At 47.9% G+C, this 27,643-nt stretch overlaps 1 protein-coding gene across 1 annotated transcript in view; it reads right to left on the reverse strand.

Annotated features, from left to right (window-relative positions):
• Positions 1 to 1,376: 1,376 nt before the first annotated feature.
• Positions 1,377 to 27,643, reverse strand: part of LOC149346716 (diacylglycerol lipase-beta-like) — a 67,286-nt gene continuing 41,019 nt past the window's right edge. Inside the window, exons 2-14 of the mRNA XM_089586631.1 lie at positions 26,239 to 26,380; positions 24,196 to 24,364; positions 22,118 to 22,264; positions 20,607 to 20,803; positions 16,117 to 16,207; positions 14,993 to 15,140; positions 13,605 to 13,818; positions 11,195 to 11,445; positions 9,164 to 9,407; positions 6,711 to 6,843; positions 5,393 to 5,533; positions 4,468 to 4,586; positions 1,377 to 3,140 (exon numbers count right to left, since the gene is read on the reverse strand). Coding sequence (XP_089442757.1) covers positions 3,011 to 3,140; positions 4,468 to 4,586; positions 5,393 to 5,533; positions 6,711 to 6,843; positions 9,164 to 9,407; positions 11,195 to 11,445; positions 13,605 to 13,818; positions 14,993 to 15,140; positions 16,117 to 16,207; positions 20,607 to 20,803; positions 22,118 to 22,264; positions 24,196 to 24,364; positions 26,239 to 26,333 — 2,079 coding nt within the window. The 5' untranslated portion in view covers positions 26,334 to 26,380 and the 3' untranslated portion in view covers positions 1,377 to 3,010. The remainder of the gene's footprint in view (positions 3,141 to 4,467; positions 4,587 to 5,392; positions 5,534 to 6,710; positions 6,844 to 9,163; positions 9,408 to 11,194; positions 11,446 to 13,604; positions 13,819 to 14,992; positions 15,141 to 16,116; positions 16,208 to 20,606; positions 20,804 to 22,117; positions 22,265 to 24,195; positions 24,365 to 26,238; positions 26,381 to 27,643) is intronic.

Here is a 27,643-nt window from a genome sequence, read left to right on the forward strand (position 1 = left end):
AGTGCTTACCGCGTGCATGGAAGCATAACGCAGCACGCGGCAGATGGGTCCAATGTTTCTTTTTTGTGCTGTATTTCCGCATTTCGCGGTGCCTGCCAAAGGCCACTACTGCGCGTGCGCCGTTACCATGGCAACCGGTACCATGGCGCCGCACTGCGCATGCGCAGGTCGCGCCGCGCAGCTGGGATATAAGCTGGAAGCGATGCGCTAGAAAGGAGTATCTGATCTCGCTTCGGCGAGCGCGGCTTCGGCCGCTTATCTGATTTTTTCAGCAGCGTCCGCTCCGGCGGACGCAGTTGTTGCTGCGACGCGCGTCTTTTCTTGCCCTTTTCTCTTTCCTCTGATCTCTTACCTCTCCTCTATCTGCACGTTGGCAGCGGTGGTGGCTTGGCTAGAGCCAGTAGCAGGCCCGTGCAATTTCCTTTTCATCCTTCTCTCAGTCACAACAACAACAACGCTCCTCAGACGCGCACCCTGGAAGGAGGAAAGCGGCCGTTCTCGGCACGGCAGCTGTACAGGCTGCGTTGCGTGAAATTGAGTCTTCCGATCCAGAAGACGCATGGTACAATGCCGGCCGACAGCGTGAAAAAGAGGCGAGAACGAGAGGAATGAGGAAATTAGGATATGGCACAATATATGTCTCACATATCTCGGTGGACACCTGAACCGCGCCGTGAGGGAAGGGAGGAAGGTGGGAGTGAAAGAAGAAAGAGAGAAAGAGGTGCCGTAGTGGAGGTCTCCGGAATAATTTCGACAACCTGGGGATCTTTAACGTGCACTGACATCGCGAATAGGCGCCGACCGAAATGTCAGTAGACGAAACTGCTTTCACTACGTATATCGTGGCCTAGCTGAGCTAAGCCACTGCCATTTTGTTGCAGAAGCAACACTGCGCCAGGTGTGAGAGATTTCGCGGAGCCCCGGAGAGCCCCAAGTGCGCGAGGAGCGAGTGACGTCAGAGCAGCGCGGAGCCCGACTCCTCCGCTGCGCGGGGAACTCAGAGGTGCCGTCGCCGCTGCGTCAGCAGTGCATTCTCCAGGAGGAGTGACGTCACACGGCACACAGCTGCGACGCTGGGGCCACCGCCGACTCCTCCGCTACGCGGGTTACTGAGGTTCCGCCGCCGCTGCGACTGCCGCGCCGTTGCTTCCGCAATTCTACTCGGTATGGCCATTGGTCAAACCATAGGCAATTTTTTTTTATAAGTGGCCCGAATCACTGCAATGCGCATGCAGATCACGTGACAATATTTGTATAGATATGCGTTTATGCTTGCAGTTGCTTTCTTCTGTTGCTGTCTTGTTTTTTTTTTGTCTAAATAAAAAATAAAGCATCCACAGCACACTCAAAAAGAAAGTGATGAGTCAAAGAAAATATGCTCAGAAAGCAATGCTTCAAACAGTTTATATTTATGAATCTCACATGATACGTCAATGAGTGTTGAGTCCATGCTGGTGACAGACAAGTTCTATTTACAGGTAACTGCTGCTTCACAGCCTCACAACCGACATTGTTCATCGCACGCATCTCAACTCATCTCTTGTGGGCCCCTAGGACTTCATGGGCGCCGTAAGTATACCACTACAAAGCTCGACAGCGAACCACCTCGTGGCCCGGACACTTTTGACGAAGACTGCAGGTGCACTCCATCCGTTCCCCTAAAAGTTACCGCATCTTTATTTTTCTCTTAACGTTCTCATTTCCTTCTCGCTCGTTCATGTGATGGAAGAGGAAAAAAAATTGTTTTCGGTTGATGGTTACAGCTGTGGGGGGCAGAGTCCCATAAGGTGGCCAAGAGGCCCCGGGCTCTGGCGACCCCTATGGTTCGCTCGATGCCCCGGACTTGAACAGCCGGGTCTGAGCTGAGCAACGCGACCTCTCACTGCTCAGAATCAGTTCTTTCCTGGGACGAGGCGGCCAACAATTTAGAGCGAGGTTGCAGTGGAGCAGCCCTCCCGGGGAACCGCATCCCCGGGCATAACAAATCCCAAGAGGTAGTCTGGAGGCAACTCCAGACAAACTCATTTCCCAGCCCTGTTCTTGATGCATTCGCATACCCCGCCATCTACTCCTTCCAGCGTAAATATTGCGACCAACGAGCTACTCTGTCACATATTCTCCGGGCATGTTCTCAGGATTCTCCTCCGCAAGGGCTACAGTTCATGTGATGGGCAATAGAGCGCGTACACGGGGTCCGGTGGGTGCCGAAAGTGTAAAAGCCCACGAATTTTCCAGCCACAGTAGCACGTAAGGAGTCAGTGCATGCATACAGCAAATCGCTTATAAGTTGTATGCAACAGTCAAAAAGAAAAGAAAGAAGCCCGGGCTGTATATATATACACGTATAGTTCGCACTTGTTCATCATGCGGCATGTCGATATGGGCGATGGCATTAAGCTGCCACAATCTTCGTACTGGAGGGTCCACAGCAAAAAGAGTCCATACACAATAGCTGTCCTGGTTCGCGCCTCTGAAGTGTACAGGCTACAAGTTTCCATCCTCCGCAAGAACCTAAAAGCACTCCAGATGTTTGTGTTGGCAGTACTTTCTTCAAGATATGCACACTAGCCTCGCTGGGCAACGCTGCACTTGCGACAAGAAAAGCCAAGGACTCGGTCACGATGCTGGCTACAGATGGTGCGAGTTTGGTCACACTGTAGTAGCCCGAGGAATGATGCGGAGGTTCGCTCGTCTTGACGAGTAGCTTTCCATGGGGTGCCTTTAGTGGAACACCGTGCGATGACGCAACCACAGAGACACAGTCGTCCTAGTCGCCCTCGCCCGTCCTCGAAGCTGTGCTCTCGATACTACGAGCAGTTGCGAGCTTCACTGGTCGTAATGGGCGAACATGAACTCATGTGGTAGATTTGCGATGACGCAAACGCTGCGCAAGAGTGACTACATAGAAGTGTGCTTCCAATACTGCCGGAAGTTCCAAGTTTGAGTGAGCCATATCCGGTGGGCCTCATCCGCGAGGAGGTGGAGTAGACTTCTACGGGCGCCGATGACGTCAGAGCGTGGTGACGGTGCATACACTTCTTAGAGCGTCGTAGACGACGTCCGGCATGTGGTCTTTGAGGCACCGAGGGCTGACCACGATGTGGTCGAAGTATTCCGGCGATGTCCAGAACATCTGGTACCTGCGAGAAACGGGCAGGACCATGTGGAGCGGTTAAAGGGCGTAGCTGTCAACGAAGCCGCGAAGCACCTTTCAGCAAAGTTACAAAACCTTTCACAAACACTGTAATATCCAACTGAGAGACCTTCTAGAGGATTGGACGCTGGATACAGGATTTTGTTTTAGAAAAGCTATCATGGTTCAAGAGTATTTCCCCTCCCGTCTTTCCGGGGACTTTTCTCACCGGCAGTCGCAATTACTGCCATCGAAAGGTACTGGAGTATGCTAGCGCTCCTCAGTACTAACCACGCGTGCGTCTTTATACGTACTTTACACTCGTTCCCGTTATTAGAAGGTCAACAAGTGCTTGCAATGTCTCCGGCTCACAGTTCTAGAACCAATTCCAACCGTACTTGAACAGCTCGAAGCCTTAATGAATTCAACCGAGTGATGGAGAGGAAAATAGTTTTCATCTCGTTAAAAGAGAACACCCCATTTGTCCACATCCAGTATTCCAGCGTACACCCATCACTGAAGGATATCCTATGCGTGATAGTGGTGAACGGGTAATAACCGAAGTTTTTTGACAAAATAATGGGGCTGTGAATGCTATCCATGGCGAGTACTGAGAGATGTGGTTGCAAAGTACTGCTAGTTGAAAAACATCCTTACTGTAAGCACAGCGCAAAGTCTCTTGAGCTGAGTGCTCTAAATATATTTGTTATGCCGCTTTATTGTCATGACTCTAACATTATAATAACGTTTAGATGACTATATTAAAACAATGTTTGCTTAGAACGTTCAAATAACTTTCTATATATAACTATAACGATATATCTTAATTTTTTAACGCTACTGCAACTTTACAGTGAGCATGTAACATTACTGCAACTTATAAAACATTTTTATAACACTATTCTAATGTTCGGTGCTACCTGTGTTCTCTGTGGCGAACCTTGAAGAAATGTTGCTAAAGCTTCCACAACAGCCCAACACCGAACTCCCATTTGCGTTAAATTCATTCAAGAAGTGAAAAACACAGTATTGAAATAATTTAATCTTCGCACAGAGGACAGCATTGCATACAAAATCCACGTTTTCAGCCCAACAATAGCAAGCCAAATACGAAATCTCGTCTTCCCGGCATTCCCGTGGTGGATGAAGTGCCGTGTAAGGAATGGAACTCGTATAGATGGTGACGCCTGATTTCCCTCTAGGTTACATTGAGAAACACTGTGTCGTTCGCCTCTCGGCCAGACAGATTTCTGGCAAAATGCTTGCATTCAAAGCTGCCATCTTGTACAAACCGGTACACCATGCATGCAGTGTGGATGGCCGTTCATACGTACTCTGCGCGTTTCCTTTCCCGCACGAAGTGCAGAATCTTGCCGGGCATGTGCATCTCGGGCCACTCTGTACGAGGAATGCCCCTCTCCAGGATGAGCTCGAGGGACGCCGGTTCGACTCCCTGCAGGAAGGCGCACGCCACAACTTCAGAAAGTGGTGTTAAGGTGTGATATGGTTTGTTAAGAAAAAATTGGCGGGGGCTTAGCTTTGGTTAAGGGTTGCGAAAGCAGGTGTTTTATACTGCACATGCAGCGCCTCTAGTGGGAGGAGCGCGGCGCGCCGTGCGAAGCGGCCGCCGTTACCCGACGAGCCGAGTTGGTAGCACGTCTCTCGCTCCTGGTATGACGTCACGCTGGGACGTCACTAGGCATGGTATGACGTCAGGGGTCATTCTAAAGGTCAAGCGTGGCAAGTGGCCGCCGCTACGCGAAAGGCCGTTCTTGGGAGTAGTATTGATTTCGCAATAAAATGCAAATAGGAAAGGGTAGGGCCGGCCGCCCTATAACTGCCTCGCTCAGTGCTGGGACCTGCAGAATGGCAGGTGAAGATGGAAATGGAGGGACGGTAAAATATTATACTGACGGATAGAAAGAATGTGGTGGAACAAGAGTACATATATTTTGTCGCAATTCTGTCATGCGATTATTAAAGAAAGAAAGAAGGAAGGAAAGAAAGAAAGAAAGAAAGAGAGAAGGAAAGAAAGAAAGAAAGAAAGAAAGGAAGAAAGAAAGAAAGAAAGAAAGAAAGAAAGAAAGAAAGAAAGAAAGAAAGAAAGAAAGAAAGAAAGAAAGAAAGAAAGAAAGAAAGAAAGAAAGAAAGAAAGAAAGAAAGATGACGAGTGAATCGCCGCGGCAAAACGGAATTCTGTTGCTGCGGGTTTCCAGGGTTGGAGTGTATGCAAATTAGGAATTAGGTGAGCGCACTCACGGGTTTCTCGCGCGGCTTCAGGCAGTCGGCGAGCTTTCCGGTGGGAGCGCCGATCTTCTCGAACGCCTCCTTGTTCTTCAGCGGAGGCGTCAGCCGTCGCCCGCAGAACAGCGCCTCCAGGCCGTGCCTGTTGAGCAGGTTCTTGAAAAGGAGACACGCACAAAAAAAGGTCATGAGAACAGAGTGAGTACGGCTGCCGTTTTAAGCTCTGCTCTTTCTCATGATCAATATTTCTCTGGAACGAAATCTTTCTGAAACGTGGAATATTTAGCCCCGTTCTCTATTTCAGTCAACGATCTCACAGCATTTGTTTAGCCTATTTCAATTACACATCTGGGATCCTTTCATTTATTTCCTAATTGCTATTATCATCATAATTATTTTATTTTTCCCCACCATTATTTTCTTGTTTAACATTTTGTGCACCTATCAGTTGCCGCCTGTGTCTTGGCCAATCCCCCGCAGTGGGTACGCGCCATTATCTGGAGGACAACAACAACGACAGAGTGCAATTGACGTCTATTCTTTCACGGCGAAACTGCTGGCTGGGGCTTAGACAGGCAACGCAACACGAAGAGTGCGGTTTCAAAGATGACGGGGGCACATACGTCACAGCACAGGGTTTCTTTAGCCATTTTCGTTTTGTTCCCGTTCTGACGGGCTGAAGTAAAGGATCGCACTCGACGCGAAATTAATGGTATTAACGACGTGTCAAGACAAACGAAAGAATCATTTTGTTCCTCGGGAATTATGACGACGCGGCCAAAACGCACACCCAGAACCCGAAAGGGTATGCCACGGTGTGCGTAAACTGTTAGCGCACACAGCGGCATGCTTGACGCGGAAAACATTTGCAGGATATATGTCTCGCTGAAATGCACATCGTGGTTAATCCCATAAGGCCTACAAGTGTGAAATCGCGGGGGGTGGTGAGTGAAAGGGGATTAACAACGGCTTCATCGGATTAATCACTGGCGTCATGAAAATCTGTCGACGCCATCGGCTGGAGGGACTCTTTTGAGAGGCATCCGATTATAGTGTAGTCATGGTCTTGAAGAGCGCCATAGATGCACTGCGGGAGCAACAACGACGCATATACGAAGGGAGAAGTTACAATGCGCACAGCCTTAGTCGAAACTCCTCTAGCTTTTCAGCCGTGTACTGGGAATCTTATAGAACCCCTGAGGCTCAGTGTCTATGTAATGTGAGAGAACCGTCCTCAACTTTCAAGGCGTTCTGGATTTTGGGGGCACTGCTTTAGTGGCTCAAGGGCAAATCACGTGGCCCGAAAACTTTTGACAGAGGGTGTGTATTATACCTTGTTCATGTCGCACTGCAGGAGACAGCTGACGATGTCCCTCTTGAACTTGTCCACCTGGGTGTAGCCGAGGCGGCCAACGATGTCGTCACCCACCACAATGGTCATCACGAAGTCACGTGTCTCCCGCGCCCTGCGTCGGAAGAGTGACCAAGGCCAGATTAACACGTGGTTGGCGACCTACACCCCTGCTTAAGGTCGTTACAAAACACAGTGAATGCAAAGCGCGCAGTATGGGATGATACCGCTCAAGGACTAGTAGGCAAAGAAAACGGCATGAAGACACGTGGGAGAGTCTCAAAAGACAGTGCCGTATATGTGAGGACGGTCGACCATGTGTAAACGGCGTCAGAGGAATAAACGTTCATTGAGCTGCGCGGATTTCATAGATCGCTTCGAAAAATAAGTCGTGAGCGCGCTCCGGTGATCACCTTCCAGACGCATCAAAGACAGTGCGCGGGTGTTCGTACTGGGTACGGATGAAACTTTTCTTCGTGGCTTCCTGCGTCTTACGTAGTCTAATCTGAATTAACCTGAACAGGTCAGATGAGGACTGTGGACGTTTCTTTGGCGTGATTCTAAGTCCTTTAGCTGCTCAGTTTGTGTCACGGATTTGCAGCATAGATATTGGTGCCCAGAGCTTGAAAGAAAGCGTGGATTGGGAGCACTTGGAAAACCGACGACAGAAGTTGCGACTGAAGTTCTTTCATGCAGTTTACCATTGTAATGTTGGTATTGAGAAGGCGAAATATGTACTTGAGCCTCACTCTATCTCAGACCGCGTAGATCACAGGTTTAAGGTACGCGATGTCGCATGCAAAACTGATGTACTTCCACTGTCTTTTTTTTTCTAGAACAATCCGCGACTAAATTGCCTTCAACCACTGCTTGTATTATATCTAATGATGTTTTCTTTTCTGTGTTACCATAACCAATTTGAAAATTTTCAGTCACTTGTGCTTTTGCGACTGCTGTGCTTGTTTTAGTTTTTTCTTCCATTGATTCTTGATTTTATATTGACTAGTTCTGTGGCTGACACTGTGTCATCTCATGGCTTTTTTGTATATCCTCCCCCACTGTAATGCCTGATGGCGCTGTGGCTAAATAAGTAGATAATATACCGACCACCCATGATTTTGTTCCGGTCTGTTTTTCAAGGCAAATGAAAATGGGTACAGCGGAAAACTTCGTGTCGTTTCTGTGAGCGCTCGTTCTTATTGTGCTTCCTGCGTGAAGGTTACACGATTTCTCGCGAAAACTTAAAAGCAGTGCTAAGACCGGCAACTCGGGCGCGAGTGCTCAGAAAGTTTTTTTTTTTTTATCCCCGATGCATTTATGCCGCATGCGTCGAACTGACGCTGTGACAATTCTCGTCTATCTCTCTCACTCTCACAACGCGAGATGCAACAGTGATGCAGGAGAGACCCATTCTTCTCTATCCGGTCTCAATCTTCCCTCTTTTCCTCTCTCTTATTCAAATAGTTCACTTCACGCGATGTCAGTGCATGTTAAAGATCCCCTGGTGGTCGAAATTATTTCGCAGTCCTCCTCTACGCCCTTATAAAAATTCTTTAGATAGTCTATAGACTCCATAGGCTTCTGTCTATAAAGTCTATAGACTCTCTATAGACAAATCATAGAGAGCAGCCTATAGGCAATAGAATGCTATAGATAGTCTATAGACAATCTATAGATTTATGGCCATAAACTTTTAATGCACTCTTGTATATAGACAGTCTATATACTCTGAATAAACAAAAAAAAATCTATAGAAAGGCAATAGAGTCTATGAGAAGTCCATAGACTGTCTAAGCCATGGCCAGAGAGTACAGGGTGAGGTCATCAAGCGCAAGTAGGACACACACAGCAAGCCAAGCATTGCCATTTCAGACAATCATGCGTTGTTTTCGCGACTGAAGGAAGTATGAAAGGGAAAGTGCACGGTCCTGCCCACTGGCTCGGGCTGAGCCACAATCCTATAGACTGTCTATAGACCATTTTTATAAGGGCAACATCTCTTTCCCTCTTTCTTCTTTCGCTCCCACCTTCCGCCCTTCCCTCAGGGCGTGGTTGAGCTGTCCACCAATAAGTGAAGCAGTTACTGCACCACTTCCTTACTGCAAATCCAATTTTTGAACTTCTTGTGTACAATCTGTTGAGAGTGAACCCTTACAGTCTATAGAGTGTCTATAGACTTCTGTCTATAAAGTCTACAGACTGTCTATACACAAATCATAGAGACCAGTCTATAGGCAATACAAATGCCATAGACAGTCGACAGACAATTTATAAATTTATGGACACACACTTTTAGTAGACGTTTGTCTATAGACTATGAATAGACAAAAAGCAATATGTATACGATGTCAATAGGGTCAATAAGCAGTCTATAGATTGTCTATAAACCATTTTTATAAGGGAAACGCGCAGACGATGCAAGTTCGTGCGCGTACCTCTCGACGCTCACAATGCCACCTGGCGGAGAAAAGGCGTAGCAGCGCAGCGTCGGGAACCTGGGCCTGAGCATGATGGCCAGCACCGAAGCGACGGCCGCCCCTAGGCTGTGTCCCGTGAGCACCAGGGTGTAGTTGGGGTGTCGGGTCAGGGCCTGCGCCAGGGGCTCGTCCAGTTGGCCCAGGATCTGGAGGGCGCTTTGCAGCACGCCCTGGTGGCACAGGCCGCCGCCGTCGGGCATCTCTGCGCATGCGCGGCCGCAGACATGTCCATTTTAGTGCAAGGTTCCCTTGGCATTACTACTACACGTACAGGGTTCCTCAAAACTTCCCAGGCCACAAGCCCTTACAAAATTTTTTTTAGACAGTCTATAGATTGTCCACAGACTTCCGTCTATAAAGTCTCTAGACTCTCTATAGACAAATCCTAGAGAACAGTCTCTAGGCAATACAAATGCTATAGACAGACTATAAATTTATGGCCATACGCTTTTAGTAGACTTTTGTCTATAGACAGTCAACAGACTATAAATATACAAAAAGAAATATCTATAGGAAGGCAACAGAGTTTATAAGAAGTCTATAGACTGTCTATAGATCACTTCTACAAGGGAGGCCTCTTTTGAGCAGTGTAGTGGGACGGTTATGACATCCTCGAAGCTCAAATATATGTGGAGGGTACAAGAAGCATCGTTCTAGGCTCTGAGAACCTTGATAGCTTTATTGGCATCTTAATTTAAGTTCCAGGATATACCGCTGAAAAGCAGAATCTGTGGCCTGAGAACTTTTGCCCAACCTTGTACGTGCACATTCTATACACACTGCGTTTTGGGTATAACTGAAATTAAGGTTGGGCTGTTGCTATATGTTTCAGTTTTAATGGCGAAGGACAGCTTGACCATACAGCGCCAGTTCTGACGCGTTCACTCGGCACCAGGTGGGATAAAAGAGCCGTTATTTCAAGCATTTCACCCTAACGAAGTTGAGCACCAGGCCAGGGTAAAGCTTGTACCGATTGGAAAGCCGGTGAATACCCGGCGGTAGTGGGGATCGAACCCCGTCGCCTGGGCGGATGCTCGAACCAGTATAAGCCGCTGTTGCGAGTTGCTGATAGCTCATTTTTACATCAATAAGACGGTATATCAGTTACGGGCGTTTGTGCTAAGGTGTAAGGGAAGTCGTCGGGTCATAGTCGAGGATCACAAATTGCGTTCACGCTTGTCCAACTTTGTTGGAGACAAATTTGCAATATTAAAATCGTAATACGGTAGTTACGGAAATATTGAAGGTAATGTTCCATTCTTCCGATATGCAGCAAAATATTTTTTTAATGTTTCCATCGATCGCATCGAACAGTTAAGACTGACGCTTTTGACGATAGCAAAAACATTAATAGCAAAAAAAATCAAGCCTGCCGACGGGAGATCTGCTGGTATATTAATTGTTACAGTGAAATCATCATCGTAATCATAATCAGCCTGACTACGCCCACTGCAGGGCAAATGCCTCTCGCATGTCTCGCCAATTAGCCCTGTTCTTTGCCAGCTTCGCCCACCGTATCCCCGTAAACTTCTTACAGTATATAAAATAAATATTGCGTTCATGAACTCTTTCTGGTTTTTTTTTTATTTCATTTATTTTACCCTCAGGGCTTTCGCATTACAGAGGGGGGTTCAAACATACTTTTGTCCAGAATTGGCGGGTAATAATCAGGGAGCTGAAAAACAGTTGTGTGAAGAGGAATGCACAGGTTCCAGCCACGTAAAAGGGAACACATTTGGCACTCAATAGACGAATTATTTTTTTCCTGGGTGTTTAACCTGAAAAGGCACTCAACGAGTCATGTGTTCATATGAATACTACTTTAAAAAAATATAGAATGCTTCTAGCCCATTTTCGCGGAATAATTGTTGACTGCAAGTGTTCTTTGCTCATGTTGCTTCAACCTGCAAGCACTTTCCAACATTGTGCCCGTGTGACCACGCTACCGAGACGGTGGTGCTGCCGCGGGCGCAGTGGAGCGGGCCTCACCGACGGGGGAGGTCATGGAGTCGGTGAGCGTGTCGGCCACGGAGAGTGTGCCCCGGGCCACCACCAGGACTGCACTGGTGCGGTGGTCGAGCGCCACGTAGAAGGGCACCCGGAAGAGGCCGTTGGAGAAGGACGAGTAGATGAGGTCCTCGGGGCGCACCCGGGTCAGGTGCTTCACGGTGGCCGCGTGGCACTCGAGGCAGTTGTCGCCGGACACGTTGCCGCTGCTACCGCGCAGGCAGGAGCAGCACCTGCGCCAAGTTTTAATATTTAGGGACACGGACTGTCAAGGCTGTTCGCATTGAGGGTACTCGGGCACTTGTAAGTCGGCAGGAGACCATGCTGATCGGCACTTGTGCTGTCTTCTGTCGTGTTTCGCTGCGCTGCACACAATTAACAGTCATGCTGAACTAACTGGTCCGCACGTCTTAGTCAATTGTGTGTGCACAAAGGAGTCCGCGGACGGCCGGACGGACGGACAGATGGACGGAGGACACACATACATACATACATACATACATACATACATACATACATACATACATACATACATACACACACACGTACATACATACATACATACATACATACATGCATACATACATACATACGTACATACATACATACATACATACATACATACATACATACATACATACATACATACATACATACATACATACATACATACATGCATACATACATACATACATACATACATACATACATACATACATACATACATACATACATACATACATACATACATACATACATACAGACAGACAGACAGACAGACAGACAGAAAGGTCTTATTCGCATCCCCTTTAAATCGGCGCGAAGGCTAGTGCCACCTTGCCTAATCAATTAGAATAGCTGTTGTATTTATCTCGTACTTTTATGTTATTTTTGCTTTTAATCCTGTCCCGGTTCCTTCCCGTTCTAATTTATTTTCCAGGTTCTAAGTTCTATTATATTGATTTCTGTGACGGTTGGTGCCATTTTTCTATTCTGTTTGGACACCACCAGTACTGCACTGCTGATATGTTGATTTTGCTTTCACTATCCCTAAAACCAGATCTTCTGACAGGCTTACCATGTTCTTTTTGATATCTGGATGAGCGGGTCTACAGTCTAACAGAAGATCTTGATGTATTGCCTTACAGTCTTCTAGAAGATGTTTTTACTGTTTCCTATTTATACACTGCACAAATGTCGTCTCCCTGTTCATGTTGATCTCTATATTATCTGGTTCTATTTTGCTTGCTTCTGAGGTAGCCTGATCTAGCCTGGTTCTAAGGCACCATCCGGATTTCACTCTTTCTGGCTCTGTATTCACACAATGATTTTTTTTTTTTCATTTTCTGTGTCCTGTGTTTTGGTTTCGCGGACATCCTTTTTGATGTTTGTGATGACTTCGCTTTCCCTGTTGTCGCCTGCGTATCCTATCGTAAGCTTTCTAGTCTCCTTTATCCACTGCATGCATGCGCTTTCAGTGTACAAGTGCCCGAAGACTGGCTGCTCACCTCTTCTCATCAATTTTCGTTAATCCCTGCTATGCGATATTTTGTTCTGTGACTAACTCATATCTCCCTGTAATGCTTCGGATTGGTCAGCGGTTGTACAACCATTGCAAAAGCTAGGGCGTTTACTACTAGCGCCATCTCTCGGCGAACACCGTTTGAAGCTGCTCATCCGAACTACAGTAAACGGGATGTTGCTTAAAAACAGAAACAATACTGTGTTTCAATTCTTTCTCTTTTTCCTTTCTACATTACCTGTTGCGTTGCAAAATGCCTGCCCTGAGTCAAAATGGGTTAGGACCTCTCGCTTATACTTGCTTAACATTGCTTACTTTACTCACTCACTCACTCACTCACTCACTCACTCACTCACTCACTCACTCACTCACACTCACTCACTCACTCACTCACTCACGTACTCCACTTACTTACTTACATGTGCGACTATGTCAGGCAGTGGGCATATCTACAAACATGTTTACATTGGCTGGGCTGTATTTCAACTTATGTTCACCGCGCGTAATCGGACGACGATCCGACGGCTTCACACAAGTGTCTTTGTTCCAGCTGAACTCTTTCTTGGACCTTTCGAGTCAACTGCAGCTAATAGCAAATGCTGCGACGGAAGCAAGTATAGTTTGCCAGTTAAGTTCGGAATACATGTTGTGAACAGAGGATGGCAGCTTGTTCGTTTTGTTGCTGACAACGAAACATCGCTTATTTGATATAACGTCGCAAAAGAAAAAAAAGTGAGCATGCAAATTTCTAAAGCTTCATCAAACTTATTCGATGCACTGGCTACGATAGTGGCATAAACGCAAACCTGAAAGTCAGATCTTGGATTCTTGAAGGACGCTTTTTCAGGCTGTGGCCGTATTTACACGTACCTGATTCCAGCCCACAGGTCGCACAGGCCCGTACAGACGTGGGACGCCATGTATGCGGGCCACCCGTAGCTTCCCCAGGCGAACTTGAGGTAGTAGAGCGCCTGCTCCGGGTTCATCCACGCATGCGCACTCGCGTCCGGGACTGTCGACGCTGCCTCCGCCGCTGGCGCATTGGGCGGCACACCATTGGCGCTCGGAGCTCGGTCCACCGGTGCTGTGCGGGGCGGGCAGGCAGTTCTTTAAGGCGAAAGCCTTCAATGGTTCATACTGTCGTCCGTTAGCAAAGCGTGTCACACGGGTTTAACTCGGGAACAAAAAAAAAGATTGAATAAAACCAATGGTTGCTTCTTATAGAGGAGGCAAAAATGAACCTAGAATCCAAGTTTGACAACTGTAGATTAAGTAGTTAATTAATTATAGGCAAAAATGTCGAAATTGCGTTGAAATAGCGCGGACGTCGATATAGCCACGGGAACGGTGTGACGTCACGTCCTCCGGAAGTCGTCACGGCATAGTGAAAATTTTCGCAGAATGGTCGGAAAAACGTCGGATTTGTGTCAAATTAGATGGGATAATATGTAATTAAGCGTAATTAACACTTAAGATCCCCGAAAGATGTATATTTTGGGTATTGATATAGCCACAGGAACGATGTTAGGCCTTGTTTCTTATTACGCCGTGGCAAAACTCAAAGGACTAGGTCGTCTGATTTAACTATAGCTGTCCGACTGTAAGGTGGTTGACCACATTCAGACAGGGATGTACATTAGAACACCTCACTTGCAGGAGCTCATAGTCCTGAGAGAACAGCGGGAAGACACACGAGGAGACTGCTTCTCGTCCAACATTCTTATGCAAAAATTTTGAAGATTTAAGAACTGCAACGTGCCGTTGAGGAAATATTGAAGGCAATGGTCCATTCTTGCGACGTGTAGCGAAATGTTTCTTTTAAAGTTTCTGCATCGTTTGAATCGAGCAATTAAGACTGCCGTAGAAAACCAATGGGGAACGTTTTCGACGATAGCAAAAAAATAGCAAAAAATAATTCAAGTCTGCCGACGGGAGATTTATTTAGTTAATCCTGGAGGGGGGCATCGCATGGGGGGATACAATCATTAATAAACGCGATACATTTTAGCAAGAAGTGCCACAAAAAAACGTTAATTAAAACATAAGGCACAACAAAAGTAGGAAAAATTAACGCAAATAAAAGCAGTAAATTTTTACACATTTCCGTCGCAGGAAAGAAATATCTGTGGATATTTTGATTGTTATAGGGAAATCTTGCAATATATGAAAAAATTTTGCTCATAAACTCTTTCTCGTTAATTAATGATTTTGTCTAGAATTGTTGGGTATGTTATGGGCAACGTTGGGGCGCCACCTACCGGAGGCAGGCGGAGTCGCGCAGTAGGGCACCGCCATGCCCTCGCGGCACTCCTCCGACGTGGATCCCATGCGCGCCAGCTGGCGGCGCTGCTTCTTGCGCAGGAGCACCAGCGCCGAGAACATGTCCGACGGAGTCACGTCCACGTCCTGTACGGAGGAGACACTCCATCAAGGGAACCGAGCGGTAATCGCCGTCGGCATCAACGTCACGCTAACTGCGCAATAATCGTTTTAGCCGCGGCGTCATCCTCTGCATCACTTCGAGTGCATGACGGAAGCCTACTGCATTTTGCTCCGGCAGCTCCTGTAGAGCATCGCCACGTGATTGTCGTCAACCGCTGCTCTATAAATCCTCGCTCCGCATCCTTTAACCGAGTTTCCCTTTCCTTTTGTAGCAACTGTTGTTCACATTGCAGAAAATATGACACTCTAACTCCGACTGAGGGGGATTAAAAGCATTGAACTCTTTGAAGAAAAAAATGTCGGAGTTTTAACGCCGTTAAACCGAGTATGACGTGCGAAACACTTGGTTTCGAATTAGTTTGACTATGGCCTAAACATTCCCTTAACTTGTCCTAATTCGCTTGACTCTTGCATACACGTTGCCTCGGATTGTCCTCCAAGACAGTTTCTTTTAAGCTTTGATACCACGTGACCTTCCCTGGCACATCGTATGCAAGTCATTTCATCTCAAACGTAAAAGGTAAAGGTTCGAATCGACTTCACGGACCCATCAGCTGTTGCAGTATTGCTGGTGAAGTAGTGCTTTCGCACTAAAAACCCGCAGTATCTTGCGCCATCTGTCATAAAGTTCGCTGATTGGTCGACGGGGTGTGTGTGACGGCATGAGACCACGCGACGTGGCCGAGTTCTGTTCTGCTCCATTAGTTCTGTTCTGCAGCCGCTCGGTCGTTTTCTTTCTTACGACACGAAGTCAACGCGCTATTTTTCAGTGTTCAACGCCATGCGCCACATGGTGGCGGATAAGGGCACTAGAAGCTCTTGTACTGAAATTCTGGTAACGTTTGTCGCCGGATCCGAGTTGCTGCGTCACACAGCTGTCTCAATCGGGTGCATCCTCATCATCATTATCAGCAGCAGCAGCGACAGCGCTCGCGCTCACCACGAAGAACATGCAGGTGTTCTCGGCCATGTGCTGGTATGCCTCCTGGCTGTCCTCCGAGTCGCTGGCACAGCAGAAGAACCGACGCAGCCTGCACATGAAGCGGAGGATGGAGCCTCTCGTTAGCACAGCATAATGATTGAACTGAAAAAAAAAATCTCTGCCTCTCCCGTAACCGAGAGTAGAGTAAGCATGAAATGTTTACGGGCCTAATGTCATCTCGGTGGACACCCGAACCGCACCGTACAGGAAGGGAGGAACGCCACCACCCGTTCAGCGCGATGCCTTGCCATTTGAACGCAAGGTTTTTAAGCATGAAATGCTTTTAGCTCCCGTTGTCGGCAGTGTGGTGACGTCACGCCGAGACCGAGCGCCAACATCCGGGCACTGAAATCCACTCATCCGGGCACTGAAATCCACTCATCCGGGCACTGATATCCACTCATCCGGGCACTGAATTCCAGTCATCCGGGCACTGAAATCCACTCATCCGGGCACTGAATTCCAGTCATCCGGGCACTGAATTCCAGTCATCCGGGCTCTGAAACGAGAACATCCGGGCACCGTACGAGACTTAGCGAGATTTAACGAGACTCTCTAAGCCCTCCTACGCGACCGGCATGCAAGCGCCGGTTGGTCTCCAAACGAGACAAAAAATAACTGCTGCCAGTGCCTTCTCAATGTTTATCAAGATATCAGTGGAGCTGTGGGTTTGATAATGCACGGAATTATAATTTCCGATTTCTAATAACGCGTGCAAAAAGCACATGGCATTGCAAAAAGCACATAAATGCCATGTTGCACTTCGTTGTCGTACGTGATCCGGGGGAGAAGCGCTGCGTTCAAATGGCAAGGCATCGCGTTGAACGGGTGGTGGCGTTCCTCCCTTCCTGTACGGTGCGGTTCGGGTGTCCACCGAGATGACATTAGGCCCGTAAACATTTCATGCTTACTCTGCTATCGTTTACGGGAGAGGCAGAGATTTTTTGAGGAAAGGAAATGGCGCAGTAATTCTCTGCCATCCCGGTGGACACCCGAACCGCACCGTAATGGAAGGGAGGAACGCCACCACCCGTTCGGCGCGATGCCTTGCCCTTTGAACGCAGCGCTTCTCCCCCGGGCCCCTGTGCGCCTTTGCTTCGATGCGCGAAGCCCCTAAGAGATCACGTATGACAACTAAGTGCAACGTGGCATTTATGTGCTTTTTGCACGCGTTATTAGAAATCGGACATTATAATTCCGTGCATTATCAAACCCACAGCTCCGCTGATATCTTGATAAACATTGAGAAGGTACTGGCAGCAGTTATTTTTTGTCTCGTTTGGAGACCAACCGGCGCTTGCATGCCGGTCGCGTAGGAGGGCTTAGAGAGTCTCGTTAAATCTCGTTGTCTCGTACGGTGCCCGGATGTTGTCGTTTCAGAGCCCGGATGACTGGATTTCAGTGCCCGGATGACTGGAATTCAGTGCCCGGATGAGTGGAATTCAGTGCCCGGATGAGTGGATTTCAGTGCCCGGATGACTGGAATTCAGTGCCCGGATGAGTGGATTTCAGTGCCCGGATGAGTGGATTTCAGTGCCCGGATGATGGCTCTCGGTCTCGGCGTGACGTCACCACACTGCCGACAACGGGAGCTAAAAGCATTTCATGCTTAAAAATCTCTGCCTCTCCCGTAAACGAGAGCAGAGTAAGCATGAAATGTTTACGGGCCTAATGTCATCTCGGTGGACACCCGAACCGCACCGTACAGGAAGGGAGGAACGCCACCACCCGTTCAACGCGATGCCTTGGCATTTGAACGCAGCGCTTCTCCCCCGGATCACGTACGACAACGAAGTGCAACATGGCATTTATGTGCTTTTTGCAATGCCATGTGCTTTTTGCACGCGTTATTAGAAATCGGAAATTATAATTCCGTGCATTATCAAACCCACAGCTCCACTGATATCTTGATAAACATTGAGAAGGCATTGGCAGCAGTTATTTTTTGTCTCGTTTGGAGACCAACCGGCGCTTGCATGCCGGTCGCGTAGGAGGGCTTAGAGAGTCTCGTTAAATCTCGCTAAGTCTCGTACGGTGCCCGGATGTTCTCGTTTCAGAGCCCGGATGACTGGAATTCAGTGCCCGGATGACTGGAATTCAGTGCCCGGATGAGTGGATTTCAGTGCCCGGATGACTGGAATTCAGTGCCCGGATGAGTGGATATCAGTGCCCGGATGAGTGGATTTCAGTGCCCGGATGAGTGGATTTCAGTGCCCGGATGTTGGCGCTCGGTCTCGGCGTGACGTCACCACACTGCCGACAACGGGAGCTAAAAGCATTTCATGCTTAAAAAGTCTGACGATCGATCTCTGTTTCTCTCTAGTCACCTGTCCCAGCTTGTGATAGACAGGTTTTTAAGCATGAAATGCTTTTAGCTCCCGTTGTCGGCAGTGTGGTGACGTCACGCCGAGACCGAGAGCCATCATCCGGGCACTGAAATCCACTCATCCGGGCACTGAATTCCAGTCATCCGGGCACTGAATTCCAGTCATCCGGGCACTGAAATCCACTCATCCGGGCACTGAATTCCAGTTATCCGGGCACTGAATTCCAGTCATCCGGGCACTGAAATCCACTCATCCGGGCACTGAATTCCAGTCATCCGGGCTCTGAAACGAGAACATCCGGGCACCGTACGAGACTCAACGAGATTTAACGAGACTCTCTAAGCCCTCCTACGCGACCGGCATGCAAGCGCCGGTTGGTCTCCAAATGAGACAAAAAATAACTGCTGCCAGTGCCTTCTCAATGTTTATCAAGATATCAGTGGAGCTGTGGGTTTGATAATGCACGGAATTATAATTTCCGATTTCTAATAACGGTGCAAAAAGCACATAAATGCCACGTTACACTTCGTTGTCATACGTGATCCGGGGGAGAAGCGCTGCGTTCAAAGGGCAAGGCATCGCGCCGAACTGGTGGTGGCGTTCCTCCCTTCCTTTACGGTGCGGTTCGGGTGTCCACCGAGATGGCAGAGAATTACTGCGCCATTTCCTTTCCTCAAAAAACCTTGCGTTCAAATGGCAAGGCATTGCGCTGAACGGGTGGTGGCGTTCCTCCCTTCCTGTACGGTGCGGTTCGGGTGTCCACCGAGATGACATTAGGCCCGTAAACATTTCATGCTTACTCTACTCTCGTTTTTCAATCCCTGTCTATCGAATATAACCGCACATAATTTCAGTTCAGGGTAACAGAGCTGGAGCTGTGACCGAAAAACATTAAATTTTAAGGGAGATCAGAAAGATTGGTTAAAAACGACCCATAAGCCTTTTGTCCACAGTGCTAGAAAAAAGGCTATCAGAACTGTCACCCTTATCTGTGGCAGAAAAGTGGCTGCGATTACAGCTACAACCTCCCCCCTCCCTTTTTTTTCGCCACAGTATTCACTTCTAAGCACACAGGAAACAGAACGAACGTTATATCATCATCATCATCAGCCTGACTACGCCCACTGCAGAGCAAATTCAGGCCTCTCCCTTATCCCTCCAATGAACCCTGTCCTTTGCCAACTGCGGCCACCGCATCCCCTCAAGCTTCTTAATCTCGTCCGCTCCCTTAAATTTCTGCCGCCTCCTGCTACGCTTGCCTTCTCTTGGAATCCACTCCGTTACTTTTAAAGACCCTAGGGACCCGTTACACATAAGAATCTTTGGCTCCGGACAGGCCGCCATTGAACGTTGCCATTGGTTACCAACTCAACAAGATAATTCAACCTTCTTATTTGTCTCAGGCAGACTCGCGAGTGAAGTTTCTCTCTTACTCTAGCCACCAGACACGCAAGCTCCGCAAAAACTTCTTAGCACACGAGGAGATAGCAAGTAATGCTGCTTAAACGCTGCCTTCTAAAGAGAGCTGCAGGTCTTGAGGCAAGCAGTGCACGATATCAACGTGCAGATTTTAGCGTGTGGTCTCAGTTTTGTCCAAGAAGCATAGGTAATCAGCCCCATATTGGAAAGAGCTGGTAACACGCCGGTCCTTTGTATGACTAGTTTGCCAACATATTGCCAATATTGGCAGGGTAAGTTGCTGGGCGAGTTGGTTCCGATATTCCATGACTACAGCGCAACGAACGGGACAAGAAGAAGGACACAGGCAGGGACACAACGCAGCGCTGTGTTGTGTCCCTGCCTGTGTCCTTCTTCTTGTCCCGTTCATTGCGCTGTAGTCAGGGGGCCAATATTGCGCTGCAGAGTTTAGCATCCCGTCTCAGTTTTGCCAAGAAGCACAGGTGATCGGCCTATTATTCTTTCGGTTAACCTCCCTGCCTTTCCTCTTCTATATCCTCCTCCTCCTCCTCCAGTATTAGAAAGGGACGGTAACACGATGGTCTTTTGTATGACTGGTTCTTCCATCATATTGCCAATATTGAGCCGATCACCTGTGCTCCTAGGGTGGTTCGCCAACCAGCGTGACAGGTTCTAGCGCGGGTATTTCGGCATGCATCGCACCTGGCGGACCACAGCAGGTGTCGGCGTCGGCGCCCCTTCTCCGAAGTAGTGAGAAAGAACCTCTTGACGTCGCGGCTGGCCTCCAGGTCACCGAGGTCCTTGAAGGGGTTGTGCTTCAGCGATCCCGCGGGGTCGTACGTGGCGTACACGCACAGTACCAGCAGCACCATGAAGCACCAGGCCACAATCACCAGCGTCTGTGCGACAAGGAGCAGAGTGAAGGCGAATCGCTTTGAGCAGTGCGACTAGTGAAAGGCACAATCTCGAAGTGACAGTTGGATACTGTGTAGGTGGGTTGAGGAGGCGTTCTGAGTTCAAACAGCGAACTTCCTTCGCTGCCATCGTCATAATTATCATTAGCATGTCTGCTACGTGAATTAATAGATACCCTTAGCATCAGATAACTGGTTTGTCCCTCCACTTTTCAAATCAACCTTGGAGGATTCTCCTGAAAAAAATAGGCTTATCTGCACCATGTCTAGTTAATTAAGGCCTTGGACATGGGAAATTCAGCTCTCAGGGGGTCCAAATGCTTGTCTCAAGACCGTCGTTCTTCATATTTTAATTGACCGAGACTGTGCATGCGTAGTATCATGCTTTCCCTCGCTCCTTTCCTTTTACAGACGGAATTTTTTCCGACAGAATATTTTTGTAGTACTGCAGCATTTTTTTCTTGCACTGCTATATTTTCTGTAGCATTTTTTCTGTTCGGTACGACAAGGGGAAGCACAATAATGCAAGAAATTCAGTCGTTACTGCAAGTTCATGAGGTCAAAAATACAAAAAAGAAACCTGTTGTGACAGAAAATTTTCTTTTTTGTTTTTCGACTGGGCTGCTGCGTGGCGAAGTACAGGTATGTATAGCAGTCGGAATAAGCACCACTGTCAGAGACGGGTCCGGATGTTCCAGGTAGCGTGAAGACAATGGATGTACCGCGAACGCAACTTTATCACCGGGAAATGGTGACGAAATGCGAGGCAACAAGGGACGAGGAGTAATTACCAGCATAACAGCTCGTAAAGTCACTATATGTTGCGCAAACGTTTGCTGTACGAGCGTTACCACGAACACACATTCTTACGCCACAAGACACACGAAACAATGGAAGGTGGTCACTCCGCCAACCAACTGTTCCACACGGAAAATATCATACACACTACCAACACCTTCAAATACTTTTCAAAAATCAGGTCTTGACTTTTACGCATCTCATGTACGAGCAATACGGGAACTTTTCGTCGCTCAATCTTTCTTAAATAACAGAGAGCATGTTTCATGTAATTTGCGTTTTTTTGTGTTTATTTTTGTTCATATTTCATATGGAGTGAATTGCTATGTAGGTCTATTTCCTGCTCAATCACTGCTTGCCCTGTAGAGAAGGCTGCGGGCTCTAGTCAAGTGGCTGCCTCTAAAGTGACTTTTATCCGCAGTATCCTCCATCACTGATGGAAACAAAAAAGTTGTTGTTGTCGTTGTCATTATTATTATTATTCGGTTTCGACCAACGTACCTCGAGGGATTTCCACAGGTCGACCGGCACACAGGTGTCCCTGTAGAAGAACACCTTGGCCGTGCCCAGGGCGTGCCACACGATCTCGGCGAAGAGCATGAAGCTCCGGGCGTACAGGATGGGAGTCTGCGCCCTGCGTGTGCTGCTCTGCACGGGCCGAGGAAAAAGGAGACGCCAGTGACAACGCTGCCTTTATTTTATGGCCTAAAAATTTTTCTGTGTCCGTTCACAGCATAGATGGAAAGAAAAATGATAGGTGTAACGTTAAGAGATCGGAAGAGGGTGGAGTGGGTGAGTGAACAAACGCGGGTTAATGACATCCTAGTCGAAATCAAGAGGAAGAAGTGGGCTTGGGCAGGGCATGCAATGCGAAGCCAAGATAACCGCTGCTCCTTAAGGGTAACGGAGTGGATTCCAAGAGAAGTCAAGCGTAGCAGGGGGCGGCAGAAAGTTAGGTGGGCGGATGAGATTAAGAAGTTTGCGGGGATACGGTGGCCGCAACTGACAAAGGACAGGGTTAATTGGAGAGACATGGGAGAGGCCTTTGCCCTGCAGTGGGCGTAGTCAGGCTGATGATGATGATGATGACCAATTCCATGTATCAATACTTCATCCACCGCTTCGGTCCACTAAAAACCTTTCGTTTAGCAATTTTACGCTCCCCCCCATCCGCAATGTATATGGTGACCATGAACCCGCTCTGGAACGCGCTGTATACGTATCTGTATACGCTTAGTCCAGCATTGGGCGGAGCACCATCTGGCCAGGTGAAGCGCATTCTACAAAGTGCATATAATTGTCACTAACCAAAGACAAACAAAGAAAAAGTTGACATTTTTGGGCTGTATCTATAGCCCGTAAGTTCCTTAAGGTAATGGAGTGGATTCCAAGAGAAGGCAAGCGTAGCAGGGGGCGGCAGAAAGTTAGGTGGGCGGATGGGATTAAGAAGTTTGCGGGGATACGGTGGCCGCAACTGACAAAGGACAGGGTTAATTGGAGAGACATGGGAGAGGCCTTTGCCCTGCAGTGGGCGTAGTCAGGCTGATGATGATGATGATGACCAATTCCATGTATCAGTACTTCATCCACCGCTTCGGTCCGCTAAAAACCTTTCGTTTAGCAATTTTACGCTCCCCCCCATCCGCAATGTATAGGTGACCATGAACCCGCTCTGGAACGCGCTGTATACGTATCTGTATACGCTTAGTCCAGCATTGGGCGGAGCACCATCTGGCCAGGTGAAGCGCATTCTACAAAGTGCATATAATTGTCACTAACCAAAGACAAACAAAGAAAAAGTTGACATTTTTGGGCTGTATCTATAGCCCGTAAGTTCCTTAAGGTAATGGAGTGGATTCCAAGAGAAGGCAAGCGTAGCAGGAGGCGGCAGAAAGTTAGGTGGGCGGATGGGATTAAGAAGTTTGCGGGGATACGGTGGCCGCAACTGACAAAGGACAGGGTTAATTGGAGAGACATGGGAGAGGCCTTTGCCCTGCAGTGGGCGTAGTCAGGCTGATGATGATGATGATGACCAATTCCATGTATCAATACTTCATCCACCGCTTCGGTCCCCTAAAAACCTTTCGTTTAGCAATTTTACGCTCCCCCCCATCCGCAATGTATATGGTGACCATGAACCCGCTCTGGAACGCGCTGTATACGTATCTGTATACGCTTAGTCCAGCATTGGGCGGAGCACCATCTGGCCAGGTGAAGCGCATTCTACAAAGTGCATATAATTGTCACTAACCAAAGACAAACAAAGAAAAGGTTGACATTTTTGGGCTGTATCTATAGCCCATAAGTTCCTTAAGGTAATGGAGTGGATTCCAAGAGAAGGAAAGCGTAGCAGGGGGCGGCAGAAAGTTAGGTGGGCGGATGGGATTAAGAAGTTTGCGGGGATACGGTGGCCGCAACTGGCGAAGGACAGGGTTAATTGGAGAGACATGGGAGAGGCGTTTGCCCTGCAGTGGGTGTAGTCAAGCTTATTATGATGATGGTGACCATGCGACTTCATCGAAACTGGCACACCTGTGCAATGATTTTCGCACTTTCTCGGAAGGTGTCGGCAGACTCACCGCAACGACCGCTCCCCTGCCTGTTATGGCGCACAGGGCGAGGTCGGAGCCGATGACTAGCAGGCAGAACACCTGGGCGCCCACCTGGTAGGCGAACGCCAGCCAATCGGATTCACCGCAGAGCCACAGGGGGCGCTGCTCCCAGAGGAGAAGTCCGGACGCCACCAGCCTGCCGGAGAGAGAGAGAGAGCATTAATGCCAGGAAGGGTGGAGAGGTCGGGCCGCTAGGGCATGTGTCTCTGTTCTGGTATGCTTCTCCACACTGAACATCATATTCATCTGGCCAGGAACGTCACGTAAAGTTGTCAAGAGTGGCAATGAGCGCTACCAAAGCATTAACTCGAATCGATAGGACAACTGAAACACATGGTAACGAGCCTTTACTGGAACGATGAAGGAGCGGCGAAGGACGTTAGATGGTGGGACCCTCGGGTTATAGGGTTTTATGATTTACCGCTGATGTCCTGGTTGCGCAGGTTGTCAAGGAAGATATCTAGGACGCCGTTACGATCTTGGAAGATCTTTATTTTTATGCGCCTCAGTAACGTGCAGCGCGTTAAACGTTACTCAATCTCGCTTCCTGCTATCACCCCGGATAAGGGTATCCACTTATCGTCATGTGCGTATCCTTGAAAGTCTGCAGCGCCGACACCGCTAATCTGGCAGGCCATTAAAGAACATCAAACTGAATCATTTTGCATATATGTGCACGGAGCCACAAAGTAGCAACAGCAGGAGTTCATTGCGGACTAGGATGGGGTAAGAGGAGGTGGAGGGGCAGATGTGGGCAGATGAAGAGGAATCTGCCATTGGTTTAGGGTCGTGGACATAGCCCAGGCGAGTTTTGTAGCGAAAGCTACATTGGCCACGATCTTGCGATTTCGCTTTGGCGGTGCTCCGAGGAGGCACAGAGAGCGACCTTGAGCCGTTGCCTAGCAACCGCCGTAGCTGGCAACCGCGCCATCTGGCATGACGTCACGCCGTGCTCCTCGCCGCCGCCGCCGTTTGGTGTGACGTCACACCGCTTGCCTCGTCGTTGCGCTCGCCTCCGTCTCGTCTTTAATGCAACGACAACATATCTAGACAACCAGACTAACCTGGACTTTCAGTCAAGATTAACCAAGTCTAACCAAGCTATGCCTTAGCTTTCGCTACGTATATCCTGGCATAGCCCAGCTAAGCCACTGCCAATTTTTACTCATAAGTGGCCACACATGATGACCATGTCGCGGTATATATATATATATATATATATATATATATATATATATATATATATATATATATATATATATATATATATATATATATATAAGAAGGGGGTGAAGATCGGATGGATCCGGTAGAACATAAACGTAATTCGGTTGACACACGGCCACAAAAGGGCCACAAATGGGGCTTATGCCGCACGAGGCGGACTTATGGTTGCTTGGCGGGGGAACTTATCACTCATCCGTCAAGGCAACTGTTTGGTCTAAGACCCTTTTCCCAAGCACCTCACCCTAGAAGAGCCGAGCACCAGGCCAGGGGAAATCTTGTACCCATTAAAGAAACCGGTGAGTACCCGGCGGCACTGGGGATCGAACCCAGCACCTCCCGAATGCGAGGCGGATGCTCTACCACATCGTGTTGTTTTTCTACCGTGTGTCAACCGAATTACGTTTATATATATATATATATATATATATATATATATATATATATATATATATATATATATATATATATATACACACACACACACACACTTAACTGTCCCGAAAGATATGGTGGCTTCGACCCCTGCCGCGTTGGTCGAATTTCGATGGAGGCGAAATTCTAGAGGCCCGTGTACTGTGCGATGTCAGTGCACGTCAAAGATCCCCAGGTGGTCGAAATTTCCGGAGCCCTTCACTACGGCGTCCCTCACAGAGAAAGCGAAAGTCCGCACAGTCCACAGACCCTGCGCTGATTCTTCTCCCCCCCCCCCCCCCGCACCATGCTTGGAAGCTTGTTCGAATACACGGATAAGTGTCCGTCCCCGCGTAATGTAATGTATCTCACCATCCGAGCCTGCAGATGGCCTCCAAGAGCGGCGGCAGGTACAGGTCGTCATCGGCGATGATCCACCTCCGGCGGAAGAGCACGATGCTCGGCATGGTGTCCGTACAACTCTGCTACGGCTGCAGTCCAAGCGAGGGCGTCCCTGCGAAAGCGCGTGAAGCAGAGCGAGTGTGAACAATAGAGGCAGTCAGTTCTTGGTTGCTTTCATGGGAATGCATTATACCCTTGTAGAAATGGTCTGCAGATTATCAATAGACTTCTTATGGAGTCTATTGCCTTCCTATAGATATTTCCTTTCGTCTATTCAAAGTCCATACACTGTCTAAAGACAGAAGTGTATTGTAAGTGCATGGACATAAACCTATAGATTGTCTACAGAGTGTCTATGGTATTTGTATTGTCTGTCGACTAGTCTATAGGATTTGTCTATAGCAAGTTTATGGTCTTTATAGACAAAAGTTTATAGACAGTCTAAATAAATTTTTGTAAAGGTATGGTTCATCGTCAACGAAACACTTCTCGTTAAGGGTAAAATTCAGCGCATGGAAACCAGAACATGCTTTGGGACACTAAAGGCATGAAATTCTGATTTATCCTGAATTTAAGCACCACCTTCTGCTATATTTCGTGGAGAATGGAACTACCCTAACACATTTTTTTAGACAGTCTATAGACTGAAGTATATAGACTCTCAGAGACAAATCCTATAGAGTAGTCTATAGGCAATAAAATGCTATCGACAGTCTATAGACAACCTATATATTTATAGCCAAACACTTTTAGAAGACTTTTGTCTACAAACTATGAATAGACAAAAATAAATGCCTATAGGAAGTCAATAGAGTCTACAAGAAGTCTATAGACTGTCTATATAGCATTTTTGTGAGGGGTGCAGCACGCTGAATGGTCCTGTGCAGTGGCGTCACGGGTGACATCATAATGGACGCGCACTGCGCTAGAGAAGACAAATAATAACGAACAAAACGTTACATTCACCATCACCAAGTGAGCTGTAGTTTAATCTTGCGTTGCTCGTGGTAAGCATCATATGAGAGTTTTTTTACGGTTATCTTGTGAAATTAAATTTCTCGCACTTGCCTTTATTAACGCGAAGAAGGGTGGTTAGAAGGATAACAAAGATAGCAGTAAACTCGAATGGAAGGTCAGGCCGAGCAAAACACGCAGCCATATCCGGCCGTATACGCACGTGCATTGTATTCGCAAGACTATAATTTTGGCTGCCGTCGCATGGCCCTCTCGCGGGTTCTTTTAAACGGAAATGCTAATTTTCCCGTCTTACTTGCGTTGCACTTAGTGCCTACACACCATTGTGTTTTTCGCGCGTGCATCTACGGGAGGACCTCCACCAGTGTTCCGTATAAAGACATACGCGGCACCAAGACAC

Source organism: Amblyomma mixtum, chromosome 4 (genome assembly GCF_055824585.1).
Source record: "Amblyomma mixtum isolate Tamu chromosome 4, ASM5582458v1, whole genome shotgun sequence".
Taxonomy (NCBI): Eukaryota; Metazoa; Arthropoda; class Arachnida; order Ixodida; family Ixodidae; genus Amblyomma; species Amblyomma mixtum.